The 22,596-nt window shown below is 41.9% G+C and overlaps 1 protein-coding gene across 1 annotated transcript; it reads left to right on the top strand.

Moving 5' to 3' along the window:
* Positions 1-352: 352 nt before the first annotated feature.
* On the top strand, positions 353-21,072 carry ubald2.S (UBA-like domain containing 2 S homeolog; the record flags this gene model as incomplete). Its single annotated transcript, NM_001093475.1, is given in 3 exon segments — positions 353-529; positions 15,781-15,843; positions 19,474-21,072. Coding segments are annotated over 3 exon segments (498 nt in total). The 3' UTR covers positions 19,789-21,072.
* Between the last annotated feature and the right edge of the window lie 1,524 nt (positions 21,073-22,596).

Genomic DNA, 22,596 nt, shown 5'->3' on the forward strand with positions numbered 1-22,596 from the left:
TTAGAGACTTGTGTTCTAACGCACAGAAAGGGGCCAATCGGCTGCGTTCAAGAATACTTTCCATTCACTTAGCCAATCAGCGATCGCTCTGCCGGTGTCTGCGCCCGTCAACACAAGCTCTCAGCCAACGAGCGTCATCCAAAACATCAAAATAGGCGTGCGTAATTGTGCGAAAGCATGCCACCAATCACAGAACGTCTAGCGCCAAAACAAGGCGCCAAGGCCAATGGGGTGACCGATGACGGAACGTAGAAAGCGTGAGCAGCGTTTCACTTGTCGAATAGGAGCACGCGATGTGTTTCCAGACCCTGCCCTTGCTATGAGTGACGCGCTGGGTCAGGTGGCGGAGGACATAGCGAGGCAAGCAGGCGGTCGGGAGGGAGGGGAGTGCGGCGCGGGGTGAACCGGGATGTCGGTGAACATGGAGGAGCTGCGGCACCAGGTTATGATTAATCAGTTCGTACTAGCGGCCGGTTGTGCGGCGGATCAGGCTAAGCAGCTACTACAGGCGGCGCACTGGCAGTTTGAGGTGAGAGACTCGTACAGTCTAAGATATATCAATACATACAGTAACAGTACATATATAAACACGGAGTCTCCTTGCACAGGCGCACTGTGATGCGTGGGATAGCATTGCACCACTGACACTCACCAGTCTCTAGCCTTCCCCTGTGCTTTCTCCACAACTCCCAGCAGCCTCTCTACATTTCCCAGCAGCCTCTCTACATTTCCCAGCAGCCTCTCTACATTTCCCAGCAGCCTCTCTACATTTCCCAGCAGCCTCTCTACATTTCCCAGCAGCCTCTCTACAGCTCGCAGCAGCCTCTCTACAACTCGCAGCAGCCTCTCTACAACTCGCAGCAGCCTCTGTACAACTCGCAGCAGCCTCTGTACAACTCGCAGCAGCCTCTGTACAACTCCCAGCAGCTTCTGTACAACTCCCAGCAGCCTCTTTACAACTCCCAGCAGCCTCTTTACAACTCGCAGCAGCCTCTCTACAACTCGCAGCAGCCTCTGTACAACTCGCAGCAGCCTCTGTACAACTCGCAGCAGCCTCTGTACAACTCGCAGCAGCCTCTGTACAACTCGCAGCAGCCTCTGTACAACTCGCAGCAGCCTCTGTACAACTCGCAGCAGCCTCTCTAGAACTCGCAGCAGCCTCTCTAGAACTCGCAGCAGCCTCTCTAAAAACTCGCAGCAGCCTCTCTAAAAACTCGCAGCAGCCTCTCTAAAAACTCGCAGCAGCCTCTCTAAAAACTCCCAAGCAGCCTCTCTAAAAACTCCCAAGCAGCCTCTCTAAAAACTCCCAAGCAGCCTCTCTAAAAACTCCCAAGCAGCCTCTCTAAAAACTCCCAAGCAGCCTCTCTAAAAACTCCCAAGCAGCCTCTCTAAAAACTCCCAAGCAGCCTCTCTAAAAACTCCCAAGCAGCCTCTCTACACTGACTAAAAAAGGAATTCTTGGAATTCCAACACAACTGTGGGCCCATGTTGGCAATTTTCTTCATTTGACTGTAGGCTTTATGTGCAACTCAGTGATACTAGCATAACATGAGCACATTCATACTGTCATTTACACTTCCCATAATGCCTGCAGACATGATTATTGGATCATCTCCAGTATAATCACTGTTATAATCTACTGCACCTGAAACACAGCACACAGCTCCTAAAGGGTAACTCTACCCAAAAACAGTACTTTTTGCATAATAAAAAGTGTCATTCTGATGAAATTCCCCAATATACATTGATTATACATTTTCAGCGGCGATTGCTATTAGAACAATATCTGTTTATCCCTTTCTCTTTCCTGGGACTGATTCTTGAAACAGTGCAGGCAAAGTCCTTCCGGTTTTCTGCATCATTGTTTCATTGAGTCCGAACCAGCGCAGGCAGACGTTGCTTTCCGTTGCAATTATACTTTACACTTAATTTTGAATGCAGCAAAAGTGTTTAATGTACAATAGAAAGTGGCTTAGGGTTACCTTTTCTTTCATTACATAGAAAGCAGATTTTGTGATTTTAATGTATTTCTTTTATTTATAAAGCACGTGTTCTATAATAGCGTTGTCCAATAAGAGATTGCGAAATAATAGAGAACATTAAGAGGGGCGTGCAGATGCAGTCTCTCTAAACAAAACTCCAGTTAGGCACGGCTGACTCTATAGCATACTTTACTCCCTGCCAAGTATTTGTAGTGTTTACAATGTGCCTACATATTCCTCAATGCTTATCCTAGCGAGGCCTCAATTGCTCCTCAGAGGCAACACCTACTAGCCACATCACTACTGAATTCCAATGTAGGGGACTGTGAGTATTATTGCTTTACACATATATTGTATTATACTTCAGAAACTTGTATCCGGCACTGATGCACTTTGCTTTACAGGTATTCGTCTTTGTATGCTTCTTCAATAAGAGCAGAACATGCATATTATATATATATACAAAAAGCACAAAGGTGCCTGCTATTATGAAGGAGTCATAAATGATGTCCTTTCCTAATGCTTTAAGATTAGGCAGGGCTCGCGTTACCACTTGTATTGGTTTCCTTTGTATGTAAATCTGGGTGTTCATTCTATACGCGCATTAATTAGTACAGCACTGTGGAATATGTTGGTGCTTTATAAATACAGGGATGGGACATGTTATCCAGAATGGAGTTTTCCAGATAATGGATTTTTCCGTATAAAAGGATTTAAGCATTAAATAAACCCAACAGGCTAGTTTTGCTTCCAATAATCATTAATTCTATATATGTGTGGATCAAGTTGCAAGGTACCGTTTTATTATTACAGGGAAAAAGGAAATTTGGATAAAAAGGAGTCTATGGGAGATGGCCTTTCAGTAATTCAGAGCTTTCTGGATAATGGTTTTCCAGATAACGGATCCCATACCTGTACATGAAAATAATAATGCACAACGTATTACACTCATTATATTTTGCAGTTCTTTACAGCTGGGTATGGGTATACATAGTGAATCATAAAAATACAGCTTGGTGGGTTGAACCCAAACACAGCACCAGTCTGCTTTATTTTCAATTTCTTCTCATGGGTTTGTGCAATTTCGCATTGCAATGCTATTTATATCTACAAATTATTATAATACCTTTAAAATAATTGCATATTGTGTGCTAACATTCACACACCTACACAGTCACATGGCTGTCATTACAAATCCGTGTGTGCAAAAATAAAGCTATATTTGCACACACAGTGATGCCTCTGGTGTGAAGATAGTGTGTGTGTATATTTATATAAAGCTCTTTATCAAATGCCTTGTTTGTTTAACCATCAGACAGATTGAGTTGTTTCTGCTCCTTCTTTGTGCAAATTGTACACTCCCCAATGTCACCCCCCATTCCTATATGAGTTGCCCTTTATTTCAGACTCACCCTGTCAGGAGATGTATATGTCCCACAGTACCCACACATGGGTGCTCGATCAAATATGTTAAATATATGTAGAAGCAGGATCAGCACACTCTGTTTTTAGTGATAATGTGATCGTTTATTCCATTTTATCCAACGTTTTGGTCTCACATGGGGACCTTTTTCAAGGATTCTTCTACGTGTGTGTGTGTACCTGTCACATTAGTGGCCGTGTTACAGGTATTGGATCTGTTATCCGGAAACCTGTTGTCAAGAAGGCTCGATTTATGGAAAGGGCATCTCCCATAGACTCCATTTTATACAATTCATCCAGGTTTTTAAAAATGATGTCCTTTAATAATAAAACTGTACCATGTGCTTGATCCCAACTAAATTATAATTAATCCTTATTGCAGGCAAAAATAGCCTTATTGGGATTATTTATTGAGTAATTAAGGATCCGTTATCCGGAAAACCCCAGGTCCAGGGCATTACTGATAACAGCTCCCATACCTGTACCAGCCAGAGAGCAGTGTGTTGATATATACACACTTATGCTTTGAATGGCTTAAGCTGGTCATAGATGCAAAGATGTGGTGGTGCGAATCCTCGTTTTGTACGATTTTCAGACTTTGTGGATCGTCTCGACATTTTTCGTAGTCATTCAGTCGATGGGACAGGTTAAAAAGATTTCTGTCAGCTACCGATATCTCTGCATGTATTGCCTATCTGACAATATCAAAGGGTGAATGTCACTACTGTATGTCGGCCAAAAGTTTCGTATGATTTTATGAAAATCGTCTGATTTGTTCTTTTTACTACTTACCGTAACTTCATCTGAATGGTTAGTGGTAGATTGGGAGACTGACACATCCAATCAGGACCGCCATCAGAAATCACAGGGCCCCATACGACAAAATTTCCTGGGCCCCCTGGGCTGCGCCCACCGCAAGCCCCACCTACAGGTCCGCCCTCCCCACCACACAGTAAAAAAACAAAAAAAATATTGCTGGCTAGGGTTCCCACATGTTAATAAAAAATAAAAAGATATTGGTGGTCAGGGCCCCCCATAAAAAAACATTTGTGGCCAGGGCCCCCCCTTAAAAATATCAGTGGCTAGGACCCCACATGAGAAAAAAAAATTGGTGGCCAGGGCCCCCCTCCACACATTATAAGAAAATTGGTGGCCAGGGCCCCTTAAACGTCCATGCCTTCCTGAAGTCAGCAGCTCTCAGAAAGATGGGGGGCCCGGCTAATCTAGTAAGTGTGGCGTGGCTTGGGCCCCCCTTACCCTTGGGGCCCCCTACAACTCTCTCCCCTGTACCCCCCTGATGGCTGCCCTGCATCCAATCCTGCGCTGGACACAAGGATTTTATCTGCACGTCTATGGCCTTTAGTGTTTATTAAATACACTGTATCATGGCATTAACCAGCTATACACGAGGTTCTCTTGTTTAGGATTAGACTGCAGCTACAGATTAAAAGAGACATAAAGTTGTTTCTTACATGTATGGTCTTTCAGAGCTGATTTGCAAGCTGGTGCACATCACCCCATGAACAAGCTGATATGTTTCATTTCAGTTAGACCCCTTTATAACGTCTAGTCATATATATATATATATATATATATATACACATATACAGATATACACATGGATAATCTATATATATATATGTGTGTGTGTGTGTGTGTGTGTGTATATATATATATGTGTGTATATGTATATATATAGATATAGATAGATATAGATATAGATAGATAGAGATAGATAGATAGATATAGATAGATATATATATAATATATAGATCTCATGGTGCCATTTTAAAAAGCTATACAGTCATAGAAAATTGTTAGGCTATAAATCAAAATCTGACATTTGTCTCTGAAAAAGCAGTGGGATAAATTAGCTATTTTGCAGACCACCAGGTGGTACAACAGGTGGTAGGGTTCCCTGCCATATTTCTGAACCATATAGGAATGCACTTTTTTGGATTCGGCCGAACCTCCGAATCCTTCATGAAAGATTCGGCCGAATACCGAACCGAGTCTGAACCCTAATTTGCATATGCAAATCAGTGAGGGGAAGAGAAAAATAGACATGCGCTGCAACCTTTTTTTTTTTTTTTTTTTTTTTTACTGAAAATGGCCGAATACTGAACCGAATCCTGGATTCGGTGCATCCCTAGTGCTGTAACATATATTTGAAAACGGCAGTAGTGTGTATTTAAGCATTGTTATTTAGCATATCTTCTCTAACACACAAAAATGTATTTAGAAGGAAACAAAAGGATTTTCCAAGAAACTGTATCTGTGCTACACTGTGGGGCCAGATGTACATATAGACAAATTCTTAGAAATGCTGATACAAACAGTAGCCTTATACAGAGTGCAGGAGACGGACCGTTGAACTTGTCTGTACATATTCTTTGTATGTGCCATGCGTGTATGATGTATGTATCGGGGTCAGAAGACGCATTAACCTATTATTTCCTCCCAGGGCCTTTTTAGACAAATAGCAGTGTTTTTTTTTTCCTAGAGGTCTTAAGGGGCCCCTTTGTTTTGGGTTTTACAACATGTTCTGACTACCCCTGTTTTGAAGATCCTATAGAGGAGGGTATGGGGGGATGGGTGGGTGTTATGAAACCCATGTGTCTATTTATAAATACAGTAATTGTATCTCCCACGTATATGTGCAGAGTGTTCTGAGCTCAGAATATAACCAGCCAGGCCAATCATGTGGGTGAAACGGAGGGGGGGGGGTCTTATAATAACAGAATACAGAATAGAGATCTTTATGCAATGCCTTTAAAAAAAAAAAAAGTTGGCTCCGCTAGAAATAGAACAATATATTATTAATATTTGTATAAGTAGCTTTGTAAAATATTGCTCAGTTCAGTTAGGTAGCTGCTTTACAAGGGAATTAAGATAAGAGTGCAAATTAGGGTAGGGGCACACTGGGCGTTTCGGGGAGATTTAGTCGCCTGGCGACTAATCGCAGCATCTTTGCGGCGACCAATCGCCGCATGTGCTTTAGCGCCGGCGATTTTTCATTTTAGCCAGCGCAAGTGATAGAAGGCGTTCGGGATGGATGGTCGCTGCAAAGACGAGGCGATGAGTCGCCAGTCAACAAAATCTCCCCGAATCGCCCAGTGTGCCCCTACCCGTAAAAGGCTAAAATAAACGTGAAACCCCCTACTGCTTAGAATGGGCTATCCATGCCTTGCTTAACCCTTTGCCTGCCAAGCACGTACGGCGTACGTGCTGGCAGGCAAATGCTCAGGCTGCCAAGAACGTACATTGTACGTTCTTTAGCAGCTGAGCGCTCTCTCTGCTTCGGCGGCTTTTGCCGCCTCCGCAGAGAGTGGGGAGAGAAGACAGCCCCCTAGGCAACGAGGCTGGGGGGCTGTCAAGTCGGATCTGCGACTCGATTGTCGCAGATCCGACTTCAAAGTAGCAGACGCATCGCATGGAGCGTCTGCTACTACACTCACCTTCTTCCTGCCTGCAGAGCCGCCCACGCACTTCCTGCTGCGCAGCAACTCTGCAGACACGCTGCCAGGACTCCTCCAAAGAAGACAGCGATTCTCCTGCTCCAAAAACGGTAAGTGCACGTTTTTTTACACACTTACCTGCACCTACACATACTTACAGTACATTTATGCATTTTAGTAAAGATTGGAATTTTTTTAAATTTTTTTTTTTTAATTTTAGCACACTTGGTCCCTTTTGTACAGTTATTTACACTTATTTACACTTATTTACATGTATTTGCACACTCAGATAACTTTTATTAGTGCACAAATATGTATACACAAACAGGTGTTTTTTTTTTTTTTACGAATTCATTATACTGTTATCTTTTGTTTTTTTTGCCTAAAAACGTGTTATTTTGGCAGCGTGACTATTGGATAATCGATTTCGGCCACTAATTACGCTGTCAGAACAATTATTTTGTTATTTCATTGATTTACGCTATTTTTGTGGTTTTATTGCAATTTTATCCCTGCATTATTGTTCCCTATGTATCTTTAGTATCGTTTTGCTGTTTGGTGCTTTGGTATAGAAAGATAGATTTTACTTAGTTTGATCCGCCAAAATATGTGCTTTCCAAAAATATATGGGTTTCTGGGGGTCTTTTTACAGTTTGGGGGTCTTACGGCACATAACGTACAGTTAGGGTTCTCTTTTCTGCAGCTTAGTTGGCTAGCGTGAAAATTCATAGTTACGTTTTTCATTTGGGGTCCATACACAACACATACTTTGGTAAATCTATACATATTGGGCATCAAACTATTTATTAGACCTCTGACGTCCATATTTAGAGAGATTTTTCTTTGTACGTAAAACATTGTGTCCGATAAATGCGGCAAACTGCAACATTTTTAGGCGATTTTCAGAAATGTTGTAAAAACCTATATGTTTAGAAAAGCTTTGCAGTTTGGTAGTTTCGTGTAGAAAGACGTCGTTATCTTTGTTGGAATCGGCAGAATGTGTACTTTCCAAAAATGTATGGTTTTGGGGGGTCATTGCTGTTAGGAGGGTCTTGAGGCAAATAATATGAAGTCAAGGGTCTATGTTCACAGAAGGCGAATGGGCAGCGGAGAAAACTCATATTCACTATTTTTATTTGGGGTCCGCACATGCCAGCTGCCTTGGTATATCTATGCATATTGGGCATCAAACTGTTCAGTAGACCCTTGGCATCAATATTTATGGTGTTTTACAATTGTATGTAAGAAATTGGGTGAGATAAATGCGGCCAATTGCAATATTTTTAGGCGATTTTCAGAAATGTAAAAACAGTTGCTTTTATCGCCAAATTTAGGAAAGGCTTGCGACTTGGTACTTTGGAGTACAAAGACATGCATACCCAATTTGGATTCGCAGGAATGTGTACTTTCCAAAAATATATGGTTTTATGGGGTGAACGCACTTTTTTCTACCTTTGCCCCCCCCCAAAACAATGTAAATGTGTTGATTTTGCAGTACCTGAAATGACAGACCATATGGGGGTCTTTGTTTTGGGGCCCCTATACGCCACGTGCTTGGGTACACCTATACATATTGGGCATCAAACTGTTCAGAGGACCCCAGGCTTTCATATTTGGGGTGATTTGTCTTGATACCTAAAAGTATGTGGGTAATACAATGCTGCAGGGTCGAAATTTTGAAGTCATTTTTGGAAATGTCCCCAAAATCACCAAATTTAGGAATGGTTTGCGGCTTGGTACTTTGGAGTACAAAGACATGCATACCCAATTTAGATCCGTGGGAATGTGTACTTTCCGAAAATATATGGTTTTCTGGGGTGAACTTACTTTTTTCTACATTTTCCCCCCTCAAAACAATGTAAATGTGTTGATTTTGCAGTACCTGAAATGACAGACCATATGGGGGTCTTCGTTTTGGGGCCCCTATACGCCACGTGCTTGGGTACACCTATACATATTGGGCATCAAACTGTTCAGAGGACCCCAGGCTTTCATATTTGGGGTGATTTGTCTTGATACCTAAAAGTATGTGGGTAATACGATGCTGCAGGGTCGAAATTTTGAAGTCATTTTTGGAAATGTCCCCAAAATCACCAAATTTAGGAATGGTTTGCGGCTTGGTACTTTGGAGTACAAAGACATGCATACCCAATTTAGATCCGTGGGAATGTGTACTTTCCGAAAATATATGGTTTTCTGGGGTGAACTTACTTTTTCTACATTTGCCCCCCTCAAAACAATGTAAATGTGTTGATTTTGCAGTACCTGAAATGACAGACCATATGGGGGTCTTCGTTTTGGGGCCCCTATACGCCACGTGCTTGGGTACACCTATACATATTGGGCATCAAACTGTTCAGAGGACCCCAGGCTTTCATATTTGGGGTGATTTGTCTTGATACCTAAAAGTATGTGGGTAATACGATGCTGCAGGGTCGAAATTTTGAAGTCATTTTTGGAAATGTCCCCAAAATCACCAAATTTAGGAATGGTTTGCGGCTTGGTACTTTGTAGTAGAAAGACATGCATACCCAATTTAGATTCGTGGGAATGTGTACTTTCCGAAAATATATGGTTTTCTGGGGTGAACTTACTTTTTGCTACCTTTGCCCCCCCCCCAAAACGATGTAAATGTGTTGATTTTGCAGTACCCTGAAATGACAGAACATACAAGGGGGGGTCTTCCTTTTAGGGCCCCTATATGCCACGTGCTTGGGTACACCTATACATATTGGGCATCAAACTGTTCAGAGGACCCTAGGCTTTCATATTTGGGATGATTTCTCTTGATACCTAAAAGTATGTGGGTAATACGATGCTGCAGAGTAGATATTTTGAGGTGATTTTTGGAAATGTCACCTAAATCACCAAATTTAGGAATGATTTGCGGCTTGGTACTTTGGCGTAGAAAGACATGCATACCCAATTTGGATTCGTTGGAATGTGTACTTTCCGAAAATATATGGTTTTCTGGGGTGAACTTACTGTTTTCTACTTTTGCCCCCCCCAAATCGATGTAAATGTGTTGATTTTGCAGTACCTGAAATGACAGACTATATGGGGGTCTTCATTTTAGGGCCCCTATATGCCACATGCTTGGGTACACCTATACATATTGGGCATCAAACTGTTCAGAGGACCCTAGGCTTTCATATTTGGGGTGATTTGTCTTGATACCTAAAAGTATGTGTGTAATACGATGCTGCAGGGTAGATATTTTGAGGTGATTTTTGGAAATGTCACCTAAATCACCAAATTTAGGAATGATTTGCGGCTTGGTACTTTGGCGTAGAAAGACATGCATACCCAATTTGGATTCGTTGGAATGTGTACTTTCCGAAAATATATGGTTTTCTGGGGTGAACTTACTGTTTTCTACTTTTGCCCCCCCCAAATCGATGTAAATGTGTTGATTTTGCAGTACCTGAAATGACAGACTATATGGGGGTCTTCCTTTTGGGGCCCCTGTATGCCACGTGCTTGGGTACACCTATACATATCGGGCATCAAACTGTTCAGAGGACCCTAGGCTTTCATATTTGGGGTGATTTGTCTTGATACCTAAAAGTATGTGGGTAATACGATGCTGCAGGGTAGATATTTTGAGGTGATTTTTGGAAATGTCACCTAAAGCACCAAATTTAGGAATGGTTTGCGGCTTGGTACTTTGGCGTAGAAAGACATGCATACCCAATTTGGATTCGTTGGAATGTGTACTTTCCGAAAATATATGGTTTTCTGGGGTGAACTTACTGTTTTCTACTTTTGCCCCCCCCCCTAACGATGTAAATGTGTTGATTTTGCAGTACCTGAAATGACAGACTATATGGGGGTCTTCCTTTTGGGGCCCCTGTATGCCACGTGCTTGGGTACACCTATACATATTGGGCATCAAACTGTTCAGAGGACCCTAGGCTTTCATATTTGGGGTGATTTCTCTTGATACCTAAAAGTATGTGGGTAATACGATGCTGCAGGGTAGATATTTTGAGGTGATTTTTGGAAATGTCACCAAAATCACCAAATTTAGGAATGATTTGCGGCTTGGTACTTTGGCGTAGAAAGACATGCATACCCAATTTGAATTCGTGGGAATGTGTACTTTCCGAAAATATATGGTTTTCTGGGGTGAACTTACTGTTTTCTACTTTTGCCCCCCCAAAACAATGTAAATGTGTTGATTTTGCAGTACCTGAAATGTCAGACTATATGGGGGTCTTCCTTTTAGGGCCCCTATATGCCACATGCTTGGGTACACCTATACATATTGGGCATCAAACTGTTCAGAGGACCCCAGGCTTTCATATTTGGGGTGATTTGTCTTGATACCTAAAAGTATGTGGGTAATACGATGCTGCAGGGTCGAAATTTTGAAGTCATTTTTGGAAATGTCCCCAAAATCACCAAATTTAGGAATGGTTTGCGGCTTGGTACTTTGGAGTACAAAGACATGCATACCCAATTTAGATCCGTGGGAATGTGTACTTTCCGAAAATATATGGTTTTCTGGGGTGAACTTACTTTTTTCTACATTTGCCCCCCTCAAAACAATGTAAATGTGTTGATTTTGCAGTACCTGAAATGACAGACCATATGGGGGTCTTCGTTTTGGGGCCCCTATACGCCACGTGCTTGGGTACACCTATACATATTGGGCATCAAACTGTTCAGAGGACCCCAGGCTTTCATATTTGGGGTGATTTGTCTTGATACCTAAAAGTATGTGGGTAATACGATGCTGCAGGGTCGAAATTTTGAAGTCATTTTTGGAAATGTCCCCAAAATCACCAAATTTAGGAATGATTTGCGGCTTGGTACTTTGGCGTAGAAAGACATGCATACCCAATTTAGATTCAGGGGAATGTGTACTTTCCGAAAATATATGGTTTTCTGGGGTGAACGTACTGTTTTCTACCTTTGCCGCCCCCCAAAACGATGTAAATGTGTTGATTTTGCAGTATCTGAAATTACAGAACAAACGGGGGGTCTTCCTTTTGGGGCCTCCTATGCCACGTGCTTGGGTACATCTATTCATATTGGGCATCAAACTGTTCAGTGGACCCAGGATTTTATATTTGGGGTGTTTTACATTGATACCTAATGATGTGTGGGAGATATGTTGCTGTAGAGTGGAAGCTTTGAGGTCATTTTTCAAAAAATTCACCAATTTCTATAAAACACTATAACTTTAGGAAACAATTGCAACTTGGTGGTTTGGAGTACAAAGATATTTCTACCCATTTTTGATTCACCAGAATCTGTTCTTTCTAGTAATGGGTAGTTTTCTTGGGTAAACCTACTGTTAGTGGAATGTTTGGCCTTGAAATCAAAAGTATGCCGTTTGGGGAGTGTTGCTTTGGAAATTTGGTTGTGTACTGCTTGTAGATTTTGAGCTATACAAGTGAGAAATCTCCATAAAACTATATATATTTGGTATTGTCGCGTTCAGGAGACATAGACCTTTCTAAATCAGCTGTGTTCTCGTACGTAAAATGAATGATGTTTCTGATATATGTGATTGTTCTTCGTGCAACATGATTTTTTTCATTTTATTTGACACTTAGAATCCAATATTTTTTTAGAGAAGTAGAATTACACCAAAATTCTTGCATATTGTGAAAGTTCAGGTTGTCCTGAAAAAAACAATATATTGTTTTCCTGGGTTAACTAAAAGACCACCCCAGGAAAGGCCCTTAAAGTGAAAGAGTGCAAAATATCTAAAAACTGCTTGGCAGTAGATGTTCGCATCTAGGACAAAACGGCTGGCAGGGAAAGGGTTAAATATGAAATGCCTTGGTGTTTCCTGCTCTGCAGCTCTTTATTATACACAGAGGTGCATTCAGCTGGTGCTTTCCATTAACAAGCGAACACACTTCACGTGCTTATCTTTGTCATATCCTGTAGTACGTGATCCCCCCCTCTGGCAGTGAATGGGTTAATCCGCCCCCCTTCCTTCCTCCTCATGCCTGCAGTCACACCACCCTTTTGTTATTGTTGACAGATTAGTCCCCGCCTTGTTCTGCAGCAGCCAGATACAGAGTCCCATTCCAAGCCACAGCTCCTGTTTCTCTCCTACTGTTGTTTCACGGCTCTTTATGTTGCAGCATTATTCTAATACCGGGCTAAATGCTTATTTACATATTAAGTAGAGCAGGTCTGCTCTTAGTAATTACAACTGCTTTGGTTATTTCCGGCGATTGGTTTTGTTTTCTCTTTTAAGGCAGATGGCACCACTGGGCTCAGGCAAAAACAGTTGCAAAATACCTGAATCCAGTTGCCACTGATTCTCTTTACAGGTATGGGACCTGTTATCCAGAGTGCTCAGGACCTGGTATTTTCCGGATAACAGATCTTTCTGTAATCTGGATCTTCATACCTTAGGTCTAATAGAAAATCATGTAAACATTAAATAAGCCCAATGGGCTGGTTTTGCTTCCAATAAGGATTAATTATATCATAATTTGGATCAAGTACAAGGTACTGTTTTATTATAAAGAAAAAGGAAAAAATTTGTAAAAATTTGGATTATTTGATTATAATGGAGTGTATGGGAGACACCCTTTCCGTAATTCAGCGATTTCTTGATAACGGGTCCTATACCTGTATATAGAAAATAGAGGTGATCTGACAATTGCCTGAACCAAATTGTGGGCATACCACTGCACAGTGTCGGACTGGCCCACAGGGATACCAGGAAAACTCCCGGTGGGCCCTCCTGCTTTAAAACATTTGGCATATTTCATGGCCTATTACCTATTCAAAGAGACTAAATAGATTGAATAATAGATTATAGCATGTAAAGAAAGAGACTAGCAGAATAGAGGTTGTGTAAGGAGAGGAATTATTATAGGACTGAGATTGGACCCCTGATCTAAGGTATTTTGGTGGGCCCCTGGTCGAAGATTTTTGGGTGGGCCCCTGGTGTCCCAGTCCGACACTGCCACATATCATAGGCCTTAGCCCCTCTGAATCCTGTTGAATCAAATTTCCAGCACCATTATTGGCTGTCAGGGGATTCTGGGAGTTTTAGTAAAATGTATCTGTGCAGCAGCTGTTATCCAAACCTAAAATAGACTATAAGCAATTGTGCATGTGCAGCATGGGATCTGTGCTGGGGGCAAATACATAATTATTACACATACATGTGTCCTCCAATCTATGTGCATTCAGCTGTTTCATCCAGACCTCGGCATTGTCACCTCCGATTAGCTGTTTATGACTGACTCAGCTGCAGTGGCTAACATATCCTTTTTAATTGTTACTGCAATGCTTTGCATAGGCATAACTTAATCTGTACACAGAAGAATCTATTTTTGTTCAGTGTTTGAACCACCCTATTAATTGCTTTACCTGGGACCCCAATAGTCCGACATAATTGAAGCTGTTCTGCTGAAGGCTACGAATGTGAATGTCTGTCTAAGCTGAGGTGAGCAGACTAGCAGACACACCTTTGTGTAAATGCTTGAAAGCATTTTCAAGCAAAAAATGTTTCTGTGCACAAAAATGCTGGGACGGAATGTTCTGTGAACATAGTAAGGTATATGATGGTACTGTACAGTGCAAACAATATGGCAGCCCCCTTCTATATGTATAAATGCAGATATACAGAGAAGGACTGTTCTGGGCATACAGTAAGCAGTTCCCTCACACAGTACTGTCTAAGGGAAGCAATATGGCACATCCCCCCCATATGAATTATTACAAATATACAGAGAAGGAATGTTCTGGGCACACAATAATAAGCTATACCCTCAGTCCCGGATTTGTGGAGAGGCCACCAAAGCCCAGATCTAGGGCGGCAGGATTTTAGGGGGCGGCATGCTGCTCAACCACACCCGCATTAAGGTGCCCATACACTGAAAGATCCGCTCGTTTGGCGATTTTGTCAAACGAGCGGATCTCTCCCCGATATGGCCACCTTGAGGTGGGCAATATCGGGCTGATCCAATCGTGGGCCCTAGGGCCCAACGATCGGATCCTAACGAATACCAATGGGCGGTCGGATCGCGGGACCGCATCAACGAATAGATGCGGCCGCGATCCAACGGAATTTTTTGTCCCATCCGATCGAGATCTGGCCGACTTTCGGCCAGATCTCGATCGGTGAAGCCCGTCGGGGGGCCCCATACACAGGCCAATAAGCTGCTGACACGGTTTTTCGGCAGCTTTTATCGGCCCGTGTATGGCCACCTTTAGTTCAGAAACACTGGGGATGTGCAGGAGATACAATAGTTTCTTTAATTTCCTGTGTGCCAATCCTCATTGCTCTGGTCCTGATTAAAATTTGAGCAAATAAAATGGAGGGGACAGGGGTGATGAATGATAGCGGGCCTAGGGGTGCCCTGTATGTAAATCCGGCCCTGTATACCCTCGTACTGTCTAAGGCAGGGGAACCACATTCAAATGTAAAAAGGTTTGGGTAGCAACACGAGCATGAAAAAGTCCATTGGGGTGCCAAATAAGGGCTGTGATTGGCTATTTGGTTGCCCCTATGTGGACTAGCAGCCTACAGGAGGCTCTACTTAGTTTTTAGTCTATACTTAGTTTTTATGTAATTAAAACTCACCTCCAAGCCTGGAATTCAAAAATAAGCAGCTGCTTTGAGGCCACTGGGAGCAACATCCAATGGGTTGGAGAGCTGCATGTTGCTCACAAGCTACTGGTTGGGGATCACTGCTCTAAGGGAAACTATATGGTGCCATATGTATGAATACAAATATACAGATAAGGAATGTTATTGGCACATAATAAGTTATACTCTCATACTGTATTGTCTAAAGGCAGCTTCTCCTGTATGTGAATATCAACATCGGTGTAATTTTGCCACCATCATCCAGTTTCGGTACGACCAGTAGCTGTAAGAGTTTAGGTAAATAGCCACCAGCTGACATGAACTATCTTTCTTTTTCATTGCACAGACTGCTCTCAGCGCCTTTTTCCAGGAGTCCAATGTCGCAAGTGCCCAGCATCACCAACACATGGTGAGTACCATCTAGCTTTGCTTACCTACTCCTGCACCCATTTACATTTCATTGCAAAGGTGGAATTGGTTAAAACATTTTCCAGGCTTAGATTGAATAGTGCCTTCAGCAAGTGTGCACATGTGTGTGACTGTCTCCACTGGCAGGAATGTGGAATTGAGATCAGCAAGTGTGTGACAACCTAGGACCAGCCAGCGCTTGTAAACACAGCAGGGGCTGAGTGTTTAGCCACAGCAGTAAAATGGCTTCCAGGAAGCTGAGGAGGAGATGAAAGGTGGGTGGCTGGGATGCAGTGTACAGGAGCCTGTATGTGCTTGTTTGTGTGTAGGTGCAAGATATCACTTTGCAGTTTGTAGCTACAACTCCCCACACCTTCCTTATTTATCTCTTTTTGTTATGCCTTCTAAGAGGTAGCATCCCTCCAACTCTCAGGGTATGCCTAAAGTTGTAGGTAAATGACATCCTTTCCCTGTATTAACTCAGTACAGGTATGGGGATTCGTTATCCTGAAACCTGTTATCCAGAAATTTCAGAATTACGGAAAGGCCATCTCCCATAGACTCCATTTTATCCAAATAATCCAAATTCTTAAAACCGATTTGCTTTTTCTCTAATAATAAATCAGTACCTTGTACTTTATCCAAACTAAGATATAATTAATCCTTATTAATAATAAAACCAGCCCATTGGGCTTATTTAATACTTTTTTGATTTTCTAGTAGAATTAATGTATGAATATGCTAATTACGGAAAGATCTGTTATCTGGAAAGCCTCAGGTCCAGAGCATTCTGGATAACAGGTCCCAAACATGTAGTCAGTGTGCTTAGACCATTAGCTACTATTAATAATATGGCTTTGCTTGCATAACCTTGTGTAACTGCTATTGAAACTGTGGTTTCCAATTTACACCAGCCAGAGCCCCGGCTTCCTCATAGCAACTGCAACATTTGCGAGTGTAGTTGCATTTTTCTGTTTACACCAGCCGCAATTGTAGCTGCAGCTTTCAACGACATCTCGTTGTGGAAAATTAACAGCCATTATGGCTGCCACAGTACTATACAAAGATTATACAGTCGAAATCAAAGATTAGGACACCCATTGCCAAACTGCATATTTTAGTTAATTGGGCAACTGAAAAGCAGTGCTCTTGCAGGAATCGGTGGGTTAAAACAAGTTAATACACAATTATTTTGTCTCACCCACTTGAAATCATAGGAACAAGGAATTGTTTCATGAACAATTGACAAATTCTGGCCAATACCATTGTGAAACATCTAACCAAGAAGCTGCAATGAGCTGATTTAAGGGAGAACTAAAGCTTAACTAAAGAAGTAGGGCAGAAATATTGTACATTGTGTTTTGGGCTTCTGTACCAGCCCAAGGCAACCACAGCCCTTTAGCAGGGGAAGATCTGTGCCTCCGAAGATGCCCCAGTAGCTCCCCATCTTCTTTTCCGCTGATTCACTGCACATGCTCTGTGCTGCTGTCACTTACTGAGCTTAGGGACCCACTCACAATATACAGTACACATAATATAAATGTCACAATATAAGGCTGATCATTTACAACAACCTCTAAGCTTAGCTTCTCAACAGCTGCTTAGACCCCATGAAAATGTGACTATCACGAACACTTTCCAAGATGGTGACCCCCTGTGACAAGTTTAAAGCACTGGATCATTGCTGCTATGAGAAGCTGACACGTTTAGTGGTGCAATAAGTTCAGTATATAAAATATGGAATTTTTAGCCATATTCATTTTTAGGGTTTCAAAAAAGCAAGTGGACCGTTTTTGACCCGTACAGTCTCCTGATGCAGCAAAGAAATAGGAATATTAATAGTTTGGACCCCTTAGTAAGTCAGTATTTAGTAATTCATCCTTCGGCATAAATGGTTCTTATTGTAGGGATTTTTCCCACTTCTAATTCGCAGATCTTCCTGGGCCAGTCTGCCCTACAAAGACTCTTTGCTGGATACAAATTTTTTTTTCACAAGCTGTGGGGGTCCAAACTTTTGCCCATGTCCCAATTACTAATTACTTTGTTCCTATGTTTAAACATTTTGCAAATAGTTTGTTTTTTAACCCACTGATTCCTGCATTCTACCTGTGCTCTATTTCTCACCTTCTAACTAAATATGGCTTCTGACAAGTGGTTTCCAAACGTTTGAATTTCAAATGTACATTATTCCCCCCAATGGAGCTTACACTCTAATGTTCAAATCAAATTTACACACCAAAGATTCAGTGTGATCAGGAGCCATTCAACCCGTGAGTATATTTCTGCAGGGTGGGAGGAAAATAAAGCAGCCAGAGAGAATGCAAACAATTGTTGCAGATGGTCCCCCGGACCCCAGGACTGCAATTCAGCATAGACAGATAATCGGCTTCAGCTTTTATTCAGTACTTCATTAACAGCACACTTCTCTAAGCATTTTCAAAAGATAGACAACGCTATGTTAAATGACAGTGATGTACAACTTTACTGGGGATGATGGATTTTTCCATATGTCAAGCACCCCAGTGAGTAGCATTGCTATGTTTTTTATATGAATTATACTAATCCGTATATGCTAAATCCGCATGCCCCAGACCTTCAGCAAGGGGAGCAGATACCAGGAAACTTGAAAAGAGCCTGGCACAAGCCTGGACCCACGAAATAGTGAAGCCGGAGTCGGATTGTAAAAGGATTAAAAAATAGTGAAGCCGGAGTCAGATTGTAAAAGGATTAAAAAATAGTGAAACCGGAGTCAGATTGTAAAAGGATCAAAAAAAGCTTACATTTAATTTTATTTTCCAGAATTAAGAACCATGGCCTGACGCATTTCGTGTCTACCAAGGACACTTAGTCATAGGCTGAACATTGAACATTACATACAGAATATTTTAAAAGAAAGGATAGCCAAGGGGAAACAAGTAGGCGGTGCTACGGGATGTGTCACTCGAAAAAAATATTCAAATCCTAGGATTCTAGGATTCGTTTTTTATATGGTCAATACAGGAGTGCCAAAAAAGTCAACCATGTCCTTTTAAATGGATGGCAGGGAGTATGTTCCTTCAGTTTGTGTTTCCTCTGGTGACCTTTGATTGGCTCCGCCTGTTGGTGTTAGCACATTTACCTCAGAACAACCTTTGCTCCCACACACTATCTGAAAAACAAGTAGGTAAGGTGCTGAAAAGAAGCAGCTTGGGGTAGCACTAAGCTTTGGCACTGCACCTGTCCCATAATAAACCAAAAGACTGAAATAGCTTGGTTATTGCCCCTTCACAGCAGTGCAAAAATTATAGTTGCCAACAGAGAAGCTGGACCCTGTTAGAGAGGCTGTTGGCACACGGACACCTCAGATTGGTTCCTGCCACCTCCAATTGAAAATGATGAGAATTGTCTGAAATTCTGCCCTTTGGCAGAGAGTGATAATTTGCTACAATGATTATTTTCTCCAATCCTAGAAAATCAGAACAAAGTACAATATATTGCACGACCATCAGTGCGACAGTAGCATGAAATGAATTAAAGGGGAAGTAAAAAAATTCTAAGCATATTCCGTACCTTCTAGGTCTAGAAAGAATCAGTCTAGTACTGCTTTAACTGTTGTTTTTTTTTTTGTTTTTTTTTTTGTACCTGTTTTCAGATGTGTACCCCAAGCAACACACCAGCCACTCCGCCCAACTTCCCTGACGCTTTAGCCATGTTTTCTAAACTGCGCACCTCAGAGAGTCTGCAGAACAGCAGCAGCCCTGCCTCCAACGCATGCTCCCCACCAGGCAACTTCAATCCCTATTGGGCCTCCTCACCACCCAACCAGCAACCTGTCTGGCTCCCTCCAGCCTCTCCCACCGCACACCTCCATCACCACCACCACCACCCTCAACCTGTGTGGCCTCCCAACTCTCAACCCACTGGAGGTCCTCAAAAAGCCATGGCTGCTATGGACGGGCAGAGATAAGACTGGGCACAGAAACAACATGGAGGGCCCGGGGGAGGGAATTAGCTTGTGCTTTGCTCCCTCCTTTTTGTGCCACTCCCCCTGCAGTTTTCTGAACTGATTTCATTTTTTCCCACAGTCTTTGTTTTATTTTATAAACAAGAGGTTGTTCTGATTTTGTTTTCTTTTCTCCATGGCCAGAGGAAAAAGGGGGAGGGGCAAGATATTCAATTGTTCTTTTACTTGGCTTTTTTTTTAATATATAAGTATAATATATAAAGATAAGAATTTATGTAAGGTGCAGGAGATGGGAGGGTAATCCCTGTTTTTTTTTTTTTTTTTTCCTTTCCCCCCGCCCCCCAAGTATTTGCAGGCTTAGAGGATGTAACATATTCAGTATCTTGAAGGAGTTCCAAAACGGAGTTAGTCAATCCTTTAAGAGGTGGGGTATGTCTTTCACTCGGCTTATCCCTCCTGCCTTCTCACATACCCTACCTCCTTCCTCTAATAGAGGAGCGATTTGATTTTATTCCAGTCTTGCAGATCAGAGTTGAATTTAGAGACTTGTTGGGCATCCAGATGTTTGCTACACTATTCCACCATGTTGACCTACAGAATGAAAGACTGACCTTGGCTTAAAGGAACCATTTCAAGTGAGGAGACCATATAAGCTTATTTGGGCATTAAAATGTGGATTCTCTGAAGCGTGAAAGGGGGTCCGGTGCAGTAAGAATTGCGGAAGACTGGGACTGTTACTAAGAATGCGCTCTCCAATGTCCATTTGGACCTCTCGCTACTTGGAGCTGTGATCGGACGCCAAGCACAGACATGATGCAAATCCTCAATGTTGTTTCCAGGTTGTGCCCCAAGACCATGTTGTGGATGGAGGCCGAGTCACAGAGGCCTTTTTCTTGGTGTTAAAGGGGCTATGCTTTTCAGATGTAACCATAAAATAGGCTACCTCTCTTCGGTAGCATCTGATAAGCGTTCATAAAGCGGCACAACCTTGCACCGTCACTCCTTCTGCCGCCAACACCAATGTTTCACTTACAGCAATAAAAATGACATTTGTTCATTTCAACAGTCAGTGGGCTTTTTATATGCCTATATTTGTTTGGGCTTGTATTTCATTGGAGAGAATCTCCTAACTCGCTGCCTATGTCTGATCCTACCAGTCTGTTGTGCAAGAACTGTACAATATCATTCAATATGACATCCGATGGGGGAATTCGCTTGAACTGTTTTCTTTACCTGCTGTAAAACGTGCAAACTTCTTTGACCCCTGTAATAAACTCAAAAACGTTTCATGCCTGTCCCCGGCAGTTTTTTTTTGTTTTGTTTTTTTACAATTTTTCTAATCCCTAAAACTAAGCTTTGCATTATCCGCAACTGGACTTTCTGTTAACTGAGGAAGACCTGGAAGGATCATGAGATAAACACGCTGGAGAAGAAGAATGAGGAACAGGAGTCCAAAAAAGCTTTTTTGCATATATTATTATGGTCTGAAATCCATTGAGGGACTGCAGTGGGTTCTTTTGAATGTTTATTACATTAACCTGTTAAAGGCCAGGCAAGCTGCAGTTATAACAACAGATATATTATCGCCTATCCCATTGGTCCCATAGTTCTCAATCAATGGTTGAAGGCCTTTTTCACATTGTGGATTTGTTTGATATATATGCTGTTGATGTGGTCACAATCGAGTGGGTACTACCCATAGTGTCTGTGATTTTAAGTCTATGTACACTCTCCACTGTGGACAAGGCCTTTATCTGAGATTTCTGCTGTCGTCATGCAGCTTGCTGAACTACAACTCCCAGGAACTTCCTTGAGAGTTATCCAGGGAGCTAGTAGTTTTAGTGCATAAAGAGCTGCAAAACAGCATTGACATGCTTTGTAGGGTCTGGAAAAGGAAAGTGTTTTTCTGAAGAGATGGGAGGGAGAGTGAAATGTTGAGCATGGAAAAGGGGGGTGACTAGAGTTTTGATTTCTACACTTTAAGCCAGATATAAGCAAACTGGTAATGGCCTGTTGATTGAAAGGGCAACTATAGCGGAAATAAAAAATTTAAAATACGCTTCATCATACTGAAATATACTTTCTAAATACAATCCATTAAAATTTCTACATTGTTTCTGAAATAATCAAGTTTATATTAACTATTCCTCTTTCAGCATCTGCTTCTCCTCGTTCTGTCTCCATTCAGGAGTTGGGTGGCAGATGAATGATCCAATATATCTTATAGAGGAGGCTCCTTTTACCTAGAAGATGTATTAGAGCTCACTCTATTAAAAACACCAGAAATCCAGACTCTCTACATGCAGAATTTGTGCAAAAGGCAGTTATTTTGTTAGATTTGTTTGTACTGGAAACAGTCATTTGAGTGAGCTCTAATACATCTGCTAGGAAAGAGAGCCCCCCCCCCCTATAAGATATATTGGTTCATAATCTGACACCCAACTGCTGCATGAAGAGAAACAGATGCTGAGAGAGGAATAGTGAAGATGAACTTGATTATTTTAGAAATGATGCAGAACATAATAACATAGTAAGTTAGGTTGTAAAAAGACACACGTCCATCAACTCCAACCTTTTTTTTTAACCTACCTAATTGTCAGTTGATCCAGAGGGAGGCAAAAAAAAAAACATCTGAAGCCTCACCAATTTGCCTCGGGGGGGGGGGGAAGATTCCTTCCTGACTCCAAAATGGCAATCGGACTATTCCATGGATCAACTTGTACTATGAGCTATCTAGTATCTTCCATAACCCTGTATTCACTCGCTTGCTAAAAAGCCATCCAACCCCTTCTTAAAGCTATCTAATGTATC

This window comes from Xenopus laevis, chromosome 9_10S (genome assembly GCF_017654675.1).
Source record: "Xenopus laevis strain J_2021 chromosome 9_10S, Xenopus_laevis_v10.1, whole genome shotgun sequence".
Taxonomy (NCBI): domain Eukaryota; kingdom Metazoa; phylum Chordata; class Amphibia; order Anura; family Pipidae; genus Xenopus; species Xenopus laevis.